At 43.6% G+C, this 14944-nt stretch overlaps 1 protein-coding gene across 1 annotated transcript in view; it reads left to right on the top strand.

Moving 5' to 3' along the window:
• Positions 1-1971: 1971 nt before the first annotated feature.
• Positions 1972-14944, top strand: part of LOC129377498 (protein shisa-6) — an 87595-nt gene continuing 74622 nt past the window's right edge. The window contains 4 exon segments of the mRNA XM_055057489.1: positions 1972-2172; positions 2528-3495; positions 4635-4763; positions 4765-4793. Of these exon segments, the coding sequence (XP_054913464.1) occupies positions 2978-3495; positions 4635-4763; positions 4765-4793 (676 nt within the window). The 5' untranslated portion in view covers positions 1972-2172; positions 2528-2977.

Raw genomic sequence — 14944 nt, 5'->3', positions numbered from 1 at the left:
GTGTGTTTGCTCTATAGGATTTGAAGTGAGCGTTTGAAAGGGAAAGTTCTGGTTCAAAGAAGAAGTTTCCAATATTTTCTCAGAATAATGCGTTACATGTCCCAGGTATTACATGAACACAGATTGTCCAGTTGTGCTTAGTAAGTGTGTAATTAGTTTAAAAAAAAAAAAGCTTGTTTCAATCCAGTTCTCTTTATTCTATGCAGTAAAACATGGTCACTGATAGATTTTGGACAGAAAGTGTGTTCCACTGACTTAGCGATGGCTCGTTTCTGAACGAGCTTTTGATTTAGTTGAAATCTGAAGTTCATAAATACCAAATAAAAAAAACAAAGTGGGCTTTTTATTGATGTATTTATGTTTTGCTCTGAAGTTAAATCGGACCAATCCTTACTTGTTTTAGGTTGGTTAGACGTACCAAAAGTATTTTTTTATGCAGCTAAATACCACAATAATTACATAATATGTTAGAAATGTATTTAGTAATGTCTTCAAATCAAAATTTTAAACACATTTTCTTAGTATTTGATAGAATCGTCTTTGAATCGTATGACTAGGGTTGAACATTTCAAACCAAAACATGCTTTCTGGTCCACAGAACCTGTCTTCTCCCTGAGCGTTGTAATAGCTCGACACTCCCACTTTCACTAAAACATGGATACATTGTTTGAACGGATGCCTTCAACTATCTAGATGTTGTTTCCAGGTATGAACCAGGCCGTTGCAGCTCTGCCATTCTGTCCCTGTCATCTTTGGTGATTTCGCTTGACTTCAAGCAAGAATGCAATGTGTCCCAAAAACACATCCACAGACGTGCCTCCAATGAACTCAGACGTGTCCGTTAACCTGTCTGATGTTTCTGAAACTACTACGTAATCTGGTCTTTCCCTTATTGGTTAATGAGATCATCATTCTGCATGTAAACTCCTGATTTTTAATATATTTTAATAAATCAGACTTTTTTTTTTTTTTTGGTCTCGTTATTGTGGCAGTTAGCAGACAGAAATTATTTTGGTAATTCTGATTGGCCTAAAGCGCAAAAAGTTTGGTCTGATTTAACTTCAGACAGAAAAATGTTTTTATTTAGTCTATTTTGGGTAGGCTATGTATACTTGTGATTTCAACTGGATGTGTGCCATTACACATACTGGGTTTTGCAGTGGGAGCTTGTGACAATGGAACCATGACAATAATCTCTCCAAGGTTTGTCCAAGTTGACAGTATCATTTACTTCCAATAAAAATGTGACAGGACCAATAGTCCTCCAGTGTGGGATTTTCCTCCTTTTCCTAGCTGGCATCAGTATTTCTCTGCAGCTAGGTACTGGAACTCACTACACACGTTCACAACTATAGCTGGAAACTGTTCATTACTGTCTCCAAGTTTTAAAGATGCGGCAGCCATGTTGGATTTGAACTCGGGCTAGCTTTTCTGATGCGAAGAAAACATGATAGCAAAAACAAATCGATATAGGCCTAAATTTTTTCTTTTTTCTCCTTTTCTTCATTTTTATTTATTTATTTATTTTAACAAATATATATATGATTGCTGGTATTTCCTGCAATCATATAACACACATAGGTTTTATTTAGGTGTAAATAAAAACGGCTTTACTCCAAATTAGTCATTTTTTAACGATATCCGCGGCCATGTTGGATTCTCTGAAGGCGGCTTCAGGAAGACGTGCTGCTCTTAGTGGGCTTTTCAGCTGATTTGTCCGAACTTCAAACGAAACACAAATCGAGTCCGCCACAATTATATGGAATATGCAGCTGCCAAGAGGACTGTGTGGGCAAATAAACAAGCACGGTGAGCGTGTGTGTGTGTGGAGAGAGAGGGAGAGTGGCCACCGTGTTCCGCAAACACAGACCCGCCGTTTAATTTAGACGTATTAATGCCAATAAGCGGGGTTTTACTTTCATAAAGCAGGAGGAGGCGGCGGAGGGAGGAAAAAAAAAGGAGGTCCAATTTACCGATACTTGGCTGACGCCAGCGCCGAAGTGATGTAAGAGACGGAGGGAGGGAGAGGAGGAGAAGAAGAAGAAGAAGAAGAAGAAGAAGTGCGGAGGGAAGGGAGAGAGAGTGACAGAGCCGCCAGGAGCTCTGATGCGCTCCTCACTTTCGGGGACCCAGACAAGAGAAGCGAGTCCCTAGCGGGGGAGCCAACCAGAGGTAGGTCGCTTTTCATCCTCCCACTCCGAAAAAACCCCCCAAAATAACACCAGCTGAGCCGAACTTGAATCGCCGAAAAGCCTCAAAACATCTTATCATGTTTAGTTTTACGCAGTTGTGTTTTTTTGGCACAACTGAAATACCATTAATGCTTTTGACCACATTTTTCTTTGTGCGGGTGTTGTGTTATTACGCAGTTGAGATGCGTTGAAAACAAACAAACAAACCCCCCAAAAAACCACGTTATTAGGGCTCAAGCTGAAATCGTGGTTATTAATTAACGACGGGATTTGTTGTCACTACGTGACGGAAATCCTAATGAAGTCGCCTGGTGTATACTTTGTGTCCCCTTCAGATTAAGTTTGCCTCTAGACGTGGCTGGGTCTCCGGATATCAGCACCTTGGACAGCGACCCGCGCCGCAGCTCAGCCCCGGAGGAGAGCGCTCGGAGCCGGGGCTTCCCCTTCAGCTCCTGTCCCTGCCGGGATCGGGCGCGCTGCTGTCACCGCTCACCCTCTCTGTCTCTCTCTCTCTCTCTCTCTGCTTCTCTCTCTCTTTCTTGCGCCACAATGGGCTTTCGAGCGTTCATTGCATAATAAAAGCAGAGAATGCCCTTGACGACCGCTTTGCGCACAATGATTGCACGGGAAACTGCGCGAACAAGGGCAAGACTGTGATTAAGAAGCCCGGTTTTTTGTTTATAATTTTTGTTTTTAATGCTTGACCTGAGTTAGAAGTGTCTTTCGCCAACACGTCTAGAACTTGAAGAGCTTTTTTTTCTTCTTCTTCTTTCTTTCGCGCTGCCATGGGGATAAGGCACATTCTCCTGCTGCTCATATACCTGGACCCCCTCTGCGTCCTGAGCGCAGCCACGGGGGGCAAAAAGCCCAAGCCAGCGCCTAGGAAAGCCCCCAAAGCCACGGCGGTGCCCACGGTCGTCCCGCAGAGGACCCCGAAGCCGGCGCCCGTCAAGGACCACGACACCTGCCTGGGCTACTACGACGTGAGCGGCCAGTTCGACTTCTCGTTCGAGTGCAACAACACGTACCACCGCTACTGCTGCGGGACGTGCTCCATGCGCTTCTGCTGCGAGCACAAGAAGGACCGGCTGAACCAGGCGGGCTGCAAATTCGTCACGCCGGTCCCGGACGCGACCTCCACCTCGACGCCCATCCCCACCATCAACGAGCTGAGCATGGATCACACCAACACGGCGGTGTACATCACCGGCGGGGTCATAGCCTTCATCATAGTGGTGGGGGTGTCGGTCAAAGTGGCTTACGACAAGGCCACGGGTCCGCCTCAGGAAATGAACATACACAGGTGAGTCCATCGTCCGGGGAGGAAGTCAATGAAAGCACCGCAAGGCATTCAGTGTGGCCGCTTCTGCCTGGAGAGCAGAGGTCAGGAGGGTCACGGCGTCACGTGTAAATGGAGAGCTGCGTTACAAAGGTGAAAGCGAGGCTGACTGTTAATCTGCTGTTAAGGGTGATGGTTATCTGAAGCAGGTGTTAAACCCCCAAAAGAGTCAAAAGCCTGAAATAATTGCATGCGAGTTGAGAGAGATCTTTGTGGAAGTGTGCGTCGGTGCACATCCGTCATGAAGAGATTGATAGCCAACATTCATATTGCATGTTGTACCTCACATCACACTGCCTCAATCCCAGGTACTTAGCTGGTGAGGCAGGTAAGTCAGAGTGGTTACCTCCAGCACCATAACCACCACCCCCGGCCTCTCGCACTGACCCCCCCTCCCCCCACTATGAACTTGCCATGGTGACAGGACATTTCGCCCCCCCACCCCCCCTGCACTCCGGCCGCGTCCTAGAAACAACGCTGATGGCAAACGGTGCATAATTCAGCACCTGAGCATCCTTCAGTCTGTGAATAATGTCACAGGGCCGCATCAAGGGCGTGTGACATGCATGCACCGCTGCATGTCTAATAAAGAGTGCGCGGGCATGCACGGGGAGAGGGAGAGGTGAAATATTAATTTAAAAGCAAAAGGTTACACGGCTCGTACATTTTGTCGTGCAGGAGCTTTGAGCCACGGCTCTACAGATGTAATTAGATTTCCTTCCGTTTCCCCCCCCCCCCCCCTCTCTTCCAGAAGCCATGCCAGAACGAGCAAACAAACATATTTTTTCTAACTTTCTTTCATCATGATTGCTTGTCTCCCTGTTCCTTCCACCCCTCTCAGATCCCCCCACCCCCTCCCCGAGGGCTTCAGGCCTCCATATGCACCTGGTGCCGTCTGAAAAACATCCAAATTCAACCCAATTAGTCTGGATGTGCGCAGCATCCAGTGTTTGTTCCTCTTGCAAATTAACTTTTCGTCACGTTCCCAGATGTGGGAAAAGAGTAAATGTATCAGAGCCGTTTTCAAACACCTGTACCCTCTTCTCCTCGCCTCGTTCCTTTAATGTCGTGTGTAACGGTTGTTCCTGTGTCGCCTCCTCCAGGGCCCTCGCAGACATTTTAATGCAACAGGGGCCCATCCCCATCTCCCAATACGACTGTGAGAATTTTGCAGCGATGAACGGCTCGCCGAAAGACAACACGCCGATCAGAACCTCGTCAAAGAACCACTACCCCCGTGCATTCCTCCAAATCCAACCACGGTAAGCCCCCCCCCCCCTCGTCTGCGACGCGTGTTAGAAATGCACCGATTAGAAACTTGAGGCCAGTTTCTGATCCCTAATTTTCTACAAGAGGATTGATGTGCTGGAATTGATATTGTCGTTTTTCTTCAAGCTCTTTTGCGTACTATGTTAGCATTTAGCCTAATTATCATGTTCCAAAATGTAGTCAGAGGTTAGAAGTGCTAAAATTAAACGCAAACAAAGAATAAAGCAGAGCAGTTCTCCTGTACTCCACTCCGCTTTCTTTTTTTTTCTTTTTTTTTTTGTTCCTTGCAACCTCGCGGCTCTGTGTATGGTGCATTCAGTGACTGGAAAAAGATTACATTTCAGAGTTTCCGACTGGCTGATCAAGCAGAAAATAGCCTGATTCTGGTCATCCGCCGATTTCTCTGCGCATCTTCACTTTGCTCGGAAAGCGCCGCAGCTCTCCCCACACGCATCTGCTGAGGTGTTATGCCCGTTTAAAGTTAACTCTGTGTCTTTCACCGTGCAGCGTGCTTATTGTTCTCATGTCGATATCGGAGGAACTTTTCTCACCTGTTCGCCACTATGATTTCTGACAGAAACATCCTCACTTCTAATCATCCGATTAGAGAGAGAAAGAGAAATACAGCAGCAGAGAGGGGGTGAAAAGAGAGAAAGAGAGGGGAAAAAAAAAAGTAGCGGCCCCGTTAACAGAGATAATGACAGGCTGGCGGGGCAGTGAGGACTTCACAGACTCAGTCAGGGCTGGAAGTGACGACCTCTCTCGCTGCTCCCCGTGATTTAACCTCGCAATTCAGAGAGCAGACGGGGAGCATCAATCGCTAAAACGCCGCCCTCTAAATCCTCCCCACCCCACCCCACCGGAGAAAAAAAAATAAAAAAAGAACTCAGTATGGAGAACACATAAGGTCCAGGAAGCTCGGCGTCATTGGCGGCGGAGGCGGCAGGTTCTTAGGCGAGGCAGGTGTTATCAGATGAAGAGAGGCAAACACACAGATGGAGAATAATGAGATATTACAAAGCAGCCAGTGAGATGGAAAGAAAAACAGGGATGCGGGAGGCTTCGATGTGCAGAATGAGAGAAACTAGAGGGGTTGATTTTGCAGCTGTTAAAGTAAACACACTGACAGTGATTAACTGGCATTTACAACAAATTCGTCTCGTTGTCCTTCTCATAACTGGCAGAAAAAAAAAAAGATTACATTTTTGTGCATCGGATCATTTCTGGCATAATCTGCGTTTCCACTGACCATGAAGCTGCGCAAATTGGAATTACAAACTTAAATTTACTTCATTTAACCTGCTAAAAAAAGAAAAATTGGATGAAAAGTTGTTTCGCTACGATGAGGTGGTTTTCTTGGTTGTACCGAAATTAGTGTTTTTCACAAAACTGCAATGGAAAACTATTTTAGCAACGTAAGTTGTGTGATCGAATGCTTGATGCTACTACTGACGAAAATGACAAAGAACAAGACAGGAAGTGGTGGAAGAATGATGGCACCTCATGTTTATTAACGACTTATTGTGTTAACAATAAATGAATTCAATAAGTTATGGTTATAGCCTTAAAAATAACCATAAGTTATTGTTTTTGTCAACTCAATAGCAATACTGTTATTGTGCAATTTTAATTGTGTTTCTTATTTAAAGGCAAAATTGCATTTTTCGACATTAGTGGAATGTCGTCAAAGTTTTGTGCACATTTTGTAATGGAGCTACTGTTTTGCACAGTTCCCCTGAGATTCAGTTTGTAGTTTTGAAGTTTGAGGTTTGTAAGTCAGATTCTCTTTTTACCTGTGGCATCCCATACCAACCAATTGAACTTGGACGTAAGCATAGGAAAATTAAACAAATTGCATATTTGGGTGAATATATGAGCTGCCCCATGAGAAACTGTTTCACTTTGGCTCAGTTCTTGAAATACAGAACTCCATCCATCAGGTTCATAAACCCGGCACTTCTTGGCACTCCTCCCCATAGCGCTTCTTCGTTGGAGCGAATGGTAGGAACTGTTGCTTATGTTGGCGACTTATCTTTGATGTTTTTTTTTTTTGTTGTTGTTAATGATATTGCGATTGATGATCCAGGTAATGACAACGTTTCTGTCTTCCCACTGCAATAAAACTAAACATAGCCAATCAAAAGTCAGATAAGTTGGACATAAAACTCCAATGTGCAGACAGAGCAATATTATTACCTCATTAATTTCAGACGTAAAGTGAGATTCAACTTCTGGAAAAAAAACTGCTGTTAATAATGAAACAAAAAAGCAAGTCTGAGCCTGTTTTGACCTGCTGGATGGAAGCTGGAGTTTGGTGGAGATAAAGATGGAGTATTCTGAGCCTGGAGAAGGCATTTCCAAACCGATGTAACTTCAGTGTGTTGAATTAAGAGATGAGCTACTTGGTTAATGACATCATGGTGTTCACACAAAGACCTGGAAGTGAAACGCATTATACCATTCAGTTGTTTTTACTGAAAAGAGAAAACAATTATTCTTTTTGAGGCTGAAACAACAAGCAAGAGAAACAGATGGTGCCTGTTCTGTAAGTGGAAATACTTCCAAACAGCTGATATTGTCTTTTATTTTGTGAGCTGGCAGTGTGCAGCAACTAGTAGAGGAGAGGCAAAGTAGCTGTGCTACTGCATACAGCCTGGGGAAACTCTGGTTTCTTTGGCTCTTTTTCTGGCATCTCAGTGAAAGGACTTTAAAATAGGAATGTCCTGATCAGTGTTTGGTTTTGTCCTTTAAGAATATCCACTTTCTGATACCAAGTCACAGCCTGATAATTCTAAAAATTTAAGTGTCTTGAAATATATGGACCAGATGAAAAGTGCATTTTAATGTCACTTTGCTTCATTTCTGAGCTGTAGTCTTCCAGCTGGTGGTATGCATTTATGTGACTTTGTGTGAACTTGTGACCAGCAGGTTTGCCGGTAACATCTAAGTCTGGTCACTTCTGAAGATGTTTACATCTGAGCCAGCTTGCTAAAGTGCAGTTGTACATTGCCTGGCCAAAGAAAAATTTGCCATCTGAATTTCCTTGAGAAAACAGGTATGAGCTTCCAACTGTGAAGCTACTGTCTGCTGGCAAGAAGTTATTTAACCCCAGCTGATACAATGAGTAACTTATAATTTCTTAAACAACCGTGAAAGACACATCCTGTGGAACAGATGTTAAGAAGGGTCATGTCATTGGCAATAAACAGAGAAAACATCTAAGGAGATTGCAGAAGCTACTAATATTGGGTTGAGAACCATCCAACGTGTTGTTAAAAACATGAAGGACAGAGGGGAATAATCTTCTTTAAGGAGAAAATGTGATCTAAGAGAACCCTGACTGACTGCATTTCCACACTCATGTGAAGGGAACGCAAAGGATTGGGACTGAACAGCCATAGGCACAATAAAATTACTAATCTGTGAATCTAGCCAGAGAAGAAGGTTTTAATTTTTAAGGAAGCAGAAAGACTGGACTTTAGAGCGATGAAAGAAGGGCCATGTGATCTGATGAGTCCAGATTTGCCCTCTTCTATAGTGTAAGAATAGAGGGAGATGAAGTGGTGCAGCCATCATGTCTAGTTTCTGCTGGACCACCCTGTAGGGGCAGTGCTATGATCTGGAGTTGCTGCAGTTGGTTAAGTCAAGGTTCAGCAAGATAAAGTCAGCTAACCCCCTTCAGTGGGTCGTTTCTTCCAAGATGACAATGCCAAGTCTCATCGGACTGAAATTGTGAATGAGAGTTCAGACCTTGACCTCATTGAGAATGTTTGCGATGCTCTGGAGAAGGTTTGACCTTTGGTCAGACTCTCCTGTCATCTAGGCCTAGACAATGTACATGTAATTGAAATACTGTATAATCCTGGTCACAACATACATCAGTGCAGTTTTAGTTAATGATGTGTGGACCATGTTTAGAGAAATTGCACTCTCCTAGGTTAGAAACTTTAATTTCCTGTGTGTTGTGAAACTGAGTGACCAGTGACTCTCCCCCACAAAGGGAGCTGTTTGGAGTACATCGGAGCTCTATGTGTGTGTGGTGGGGGCTGGTCACACACAAACAATGACAAAGTGCAGCAGTCGACAGAAAAAACTCGAAACTCTTCTTGTGTAGCCGAGGGAGCGACTGACATAATCACAGAGAACAGTTCTTTAACAGATACTCGAAACTAAGTTTCACTAGGGACTCCAGATGCTAATCACTAAAAACACCAGTGATTGGAGACCTGAGCCAATGCTTGCAGGATCGGATCTAGATGTCCCTATTAAACCACAGGAATGGGCTCACTCTCACAGCAGTGCTGTGACAAAGACAATGTTTGAAACTTTGACATATTTTTGCACCTTGCCTATAAGAAATAACTCCAGGTGTGAAGAATACATTCTCTACAGCAAAAGCAGAGCTTTAAATACTAGTCATGACCTGTGTATAGAGAAGTAATCTGAACATAGTGACTTGTTTGTTTTTTTTAATCACTTAAATTACTTGATCTCTTGAATCTTTGCTGAAGGACCCTGTTAAGGAGTTTGATTCAAACAAAGTCGCAGATTACAGACTTGCTGTATTTTGGTAACAGTGGTTACACTCATAAGTATGACCCCTATTAAACTCATAACAAGGGCTGGTATTACTGTCTACTGAATCTACAGGGCATCTTCATTTAACCGCTTGACTGTAAGAAACCCCGGCGACAGCCTCAAAGTGTAATATTTTGACTTGTGATGGCACCACTTTTTTGAATGGTGCCCTTTTGGTTATACAGGCTCTTCACAACTTGAATCCTTTCCATATCCGTAGCTGATTAGCATGTGTGCCACAGTACATCCAAATTCCTTAGGGTACTTAGATGTTGGAAAGTAACCAACAAATAATTTTTTTAGAGTGTACTTCTCGCCTTAATCCGTCTCATATTTTACCTTCGCATTTTGAAAAAAGTTGCAGTATCCAGATTGCGAAGGATTTAGGATTTGAGGACTCTAAAAGCTGCTGCCGTCAAGAAAGTCACACCACACCACGTACTTGTTTTTTATGAGAATGGATCTCTTCGAGGATGGTGTAAATAGACCCACAAACGGCACAATGGTGCCAAACTAAAAAGAAACAAAAGAATCTGATAACAGTTTTGAATACATATATATTTAAATATGTTTTTGCCACTGTAGTGGCGGATTGTGAGAGAGAAGCGAGTCATGCAACAGAGGTCAACGGACAGAACTAGAACCTGTGACAACCGCATGTGGATCGCATGTTTTACCACTGCACCATCATCGCACTAATAATGTATTTTTTTAAAGATGATAATAAAATCTGGACTTTTTTTTAACTTTTGCAAGTAATGGCGAAGCTCAAGCTATGTTCTTTCACCCAATGCACCGTGTTCTTTTCAGAGTCCACTTGTGCCACAGGATAGCAGCTACTTGGAAAAGTGGCAGCTAAATAAAGGATTCCTATTCATATCCATCCAATGGGTACATGGGGGACTTTTTTCACATTTCTCTATTACGACTGCAGTCTGCATTCATTCACAAAGTGTCTCAGTCCATTCCGTCACCAAATCACTCTCCGCCTAATGTTCGCCAGGCAGCCTTGGAGCGGGACAAGGCTGACATGGAGCTGCACGTGGGAGGCTGCCTTTTGTTCAACCTTGCTTGTACTTATTGTCAGCAAAGGTCAGGCATTGCTCGATTCGTCTATCCGTGGCTTTGCTTGGCCCGGGAGAATTCTGCCTGCTTGCTAAAGCTAGCCAGGCCAAACCCTCCCCAACCCTCGTGACAGGGAGAACAGGCGGTCCTGACGGGGCTTGGACATGAAAGGCAGTGGCAGCGCGGGCGAGAGCGTGCTTGATGTGTGCATAATAATCGTGGAGCGCCACTGTACACACCCGCTCTTGAAAGAGAATGCATATTCATGCGCGCTTAAATGGGCATTTGGCACACACGCAGGAGGCGGGCCGCTTAAGAAGAGGGTCCTCAGATGGAGTCATCGCTGATGAGTTTGGCACTTCACATCCAGAAGCTTTTTCGAGACGCTTTTAAATCAGGTAGAGAGACCTCATAAAGCAAGTGGCTTAAGGGCCCAGGAGGATCCTATCAGCTTCAGTTTGGAGTGGGAATAACATCCATTTTTCCTTTGATCCGCGGCATGTGAAGATGCTCTGTCGCTCTCAGCAGTAATCACATCCTTGCCAAAGTATTTTTTATTCCTTTCTTGTCGTTTTGAAACATCTTTTTTCTTGGAGACTCTAAAAATACAAGCCGATTAATTTTTTTCCCCTTCACAGGCCTTATGTGACATGGCACCCTTAGTGCATGGCAAACTTTCTTGCTTTTTCAGGGCTATATATTCGGGTTAAAAGAGAAAATAAATTGGGGCCCATAGCAAAATAAATAAATAAAAATAGTGCAGGCAGCATAATATGATACCAGCGCAAAGTGCAGCTATTTTTATTTGAATCCCCTCTGCGTTGTTGTCGGGCTCAGATTCTCTTTTAGGCCGTGGTGTAGACAGAGAGCGCCCTGCAGTCACAACAAGACGCAGTCCTTGAGAGGGGAGGAGCAGATAACTTTAACAGTGGTTCGCCTTTGGTTAAAGTAAACAATAACCGCTCACTGAGTAATGCATTTTGTCTCACGGCTTTCCTCAGATGAAGTTGATTTATCTGCCGCACACCTAAAACACAGATCTGCTCTTTCTTTTTTTTAAAAAAGCAGAAAAATTCAAAACGTGTTGCTTGGTTTCCTCTCTGACGTTTTCCTAATGCGCAGAATGATGAAATATAGTTTTCAGGTAGCGCGGAGAGTCGCCGTTCTCCTCTGTCTCGCTCTGTTCAACGGCGGAAGAAAAAGAGAAGAAAACAATCACTCCCGTAGAGCAGTTCCACAAAAAAAAAAAGAAAGAAAAGCAAATTGGATTATGAGTTATGAGGCTATGTTCACTGCATCACAGCTATGAGAGTAAGCAGAATCACCATCTTAGAGCGCTTGCCCTCATGGCGGCTGTGAAGCCGTCAGCAGCTGTCTATATCTGCCTCCTCGCCTCCAGCGTGGGGCACACTGGGGGGAGGGGGGTTGGGCAATCAGCTAATTTCGTATGATATGGGCAAACTTTGGAGCTTAAAGGTCAGCAGTGGTGGACCATGAGAGGTCCTCATGATCGAGTAATCATTCCAGCCGCTTAAGCTGCTTTGACATGACCTTCAGATATTTTTAAAGCACCACAGTGCCTACAGCGCCACAAAAAAGTATTCACAGCCCTTGAATGCTACAGCATGCGGCCACACGTGTCTACGTATTTTATTCACTGAAGGTTTTTGCATTGAATAAAAAAGTGTTTTTGGTCCAATTTCGAGTGCAAATATCTTAGCACACTTGAAATAAGACATAAGATATTGTTTTAAGTCAATAATTCCATATTACTGATGAAAAATGACTAGTTATTGGTGAAATTATCTGTTAGTGTGGCAAGACCTCTTTTCTCATAATTTTGATTGTCCACTACTAAAGTAACTTATAAGATCAGTTGCACTTACAGCCCCTTTATTTAGGGGTTATTCAGGGGTAGATGCTGAATAACCCCTGAGGTGAAAAGTGAGGCTTCACGGCTTTTTCTTACTTGTACAAAAAGAAAAAGAACCATGCATAATTCTCCTTCCATTTTGAAATTCTGTGCTACTGTGTTGATTGGGCCAAATAAAAACCCAATGCAACATATTTAAGTTTGTGGTCACAGCATTTGGAAAAAGTTAAACAGCTTTGTAGGCAGTGCAGCTCCCTTTATTTGCCCAGACAGCATATGCACAGACAATAATTAGTGCAATTGTTTGCCAAATGCCTCTTTTAGCAATATATTCAGTGAGCTGTCCTGTCCCAGCCACACACACACACACACACACGCACGCACGCACGCACGCACGCACGCACACACACACACACACACACACACACACTCATTTCGCCCCCTCACCCCTTTCTCCTTCCCGCCAATTAATCCTGCCATAACATCTCCGCTGTGCTGACTGTGACCTCTCCGGCTCCTGATTGGCCGGATGAGCTTCAACCCAGTATTATAAATAATGTTTCCGTGCTGACTGCATCAACATATTTAATTGAGGCTTCTCCCACAGTGCACCTGTGTTAAACCTCAGCGTCTCAGAGACCCGAGCTAATTGTCTCCTGGCCTTCGTCTCATTATTACCCCTTATTATGCAGATGGACCTTTGGCCCCGCAAAGTGTATACATGTTCATCAGAGGTGGGATTCAGGTGTGAAGGCAGAGATTCATCAGCATCTCTTTGCAGTGTACGGTTAATTATGACCTGCAATGAAATTGGGACTCCTGCAATTCGGCAATAGTAACACAAGAGGGTTTGTGTTAATGGCACTAAAAAGTGCCAATTTGGTACTTTGCCAAAACGGCATTAAAAAAAATGTGAAACATATAAAACAAAAAGGTATATAGATGGAGACTGCACACAGATTTACTGCGCCATTTAGATTCCCTCTGCCTGACTCCAGTAAGGGTTGGCTGACTTTGAATTGGCGCACCCTCCCTCCTCTCAGCAACGCAGCATCGCACTCTGCTCCATTCAAGATGCAATTATCTAAATATTCAAATTCATCCTCTCCTGGAGGTAATTCAGAAAGTCTAGGTGTCCAGTAATGGCTGATTAAAGAATGATTACCTTGTGGATTCTCAGCCCCTCCTAGCCACGGTGCGCCAGGCGTGTACGAAGTCACCATTTCCTTTGTATCAGGGACGATAAATTCATAATGCGCGGCCATTGCCCTGCGGGCCCTTTGCGACAAACCTCGGCTAAACGAGCCGGAGATGGGAGCGGCTTGGCGAAACGAGCGGGATGACGGCTCTTGAGGGGCTTTTCAGATGGAAGGGGTTGTCGCATTTGGTTGCGGGGTGGCCTATCAGTGACAAAGGTGACGGAGGGAAACAACAATGGCATGTGTTTGTGTCAGACACAAAATTGCTTGTATGATTGAATGGGAAAAATAACCCCAGCAGATACTCTATCTGCAGCCATAAAAGCAATGTGCTGAGAGGTGTGATTGAGTTCAAAGTGCATCGGTATGTGGGCGGTGGAAAAATATTGCTTCTCAGACCTTTTTTTTTTTTTCCCTTTTCTTTCTTTTTCTCTCAAACGGTCCAGAGTGTTTGTCAACCACTCCTCCTTTATACGTGTCTAACAGAAATGACACCATGCAGAAATTCTCCTCTAGATATCTGGGTAAGAGAGCTAAAATAGTCAAATATTTGACAATTTTAGCAGGTCACCGGCAAAACTTGAACCGCCAAACATATCTGCTTTGTTAAGCTCCTCAAACATAACATAGTGAAATAAATTCATTCAGGGGTGGAAATGTGATCTTTCAGTATCCTGGTCTATTTTAAAAGGGTAGATATGCTGAACAGATATGTACTTACAGTGGATTTGTTTTGGCTTTCTGATTTTCAAGAAGCTGGGATTTGCCAATATCAACATTTGGTTCTTCTAATTTGTCATTAAGTACCTTCTCCTTTGACCCCTCCTTTCATTAGTGGTCATTAATTTATCATATTATGATCAGAGGCAACTTTCCACTCTGGTTAATAAAAGAGTTGAGGTAAAGCAGAGTTTTATTGCTTTAAAACAAAGAAAAATAATTCAGAGTAGCCCAAGCTTCTTATGCATATCTCACATTAGTCAAGAGCTGTAAACATTGATTTCTGCATGTATTCTGTAGAAAATTTAGCCCAATACATTCACTTACAGATTTCCACTACTTTTAATGTTTAGTTTTGGTAACAAACAAAGTTGGAAAGCTGAGAAGAAATAATTAAAAACAAACATAACAAAGCAACTTTGTTGTAAAAGCATTCAGCCGGTGTCTGCTGAAGTTAGTTCTGGGTCAGTTCGCTGCTTTAGCAATTCAATAAAATGTCCCCAAGGCTGGTAGGTGGTACAGACTTTTTTCATTTGATGCTCTGCTCCTTTTTGGGTACAAAACGGCAAAAGTACAAAATGGAGAAAGAGTGAAAATGACCAGTGACCCACCAAAGCCTAGTTCAGTTTGTAACAGCTTTGGTGGAGACTGGTTGAACTGGCACACCTCCACTGGAGACAGTTGTCTTTCAAACAGCTTCTTATGCATT

Source organism: Poeciliopsis prolifica, unplaced genomic scaffold (genome assembly GCF_027474105.1).
Source record: "Poeciliopsis prolifica strain line A6 unplaced genomic scaffold, Auburn_PproV2 SCAFFOLD048, whole genome shotgun sequence".
Taxonomy (NCBI): Eukaryota; Metazoa; Chordata; class Actinopteri; order Cyprinodontiformes; family Poeciliidae; genus Poeciliopsis; species Poeciliopsis prolifica.
Note: the sequence above shows the minus strand (reverse complement) of the source record. Positions and strands in the feature narration are given on the sequence as shown.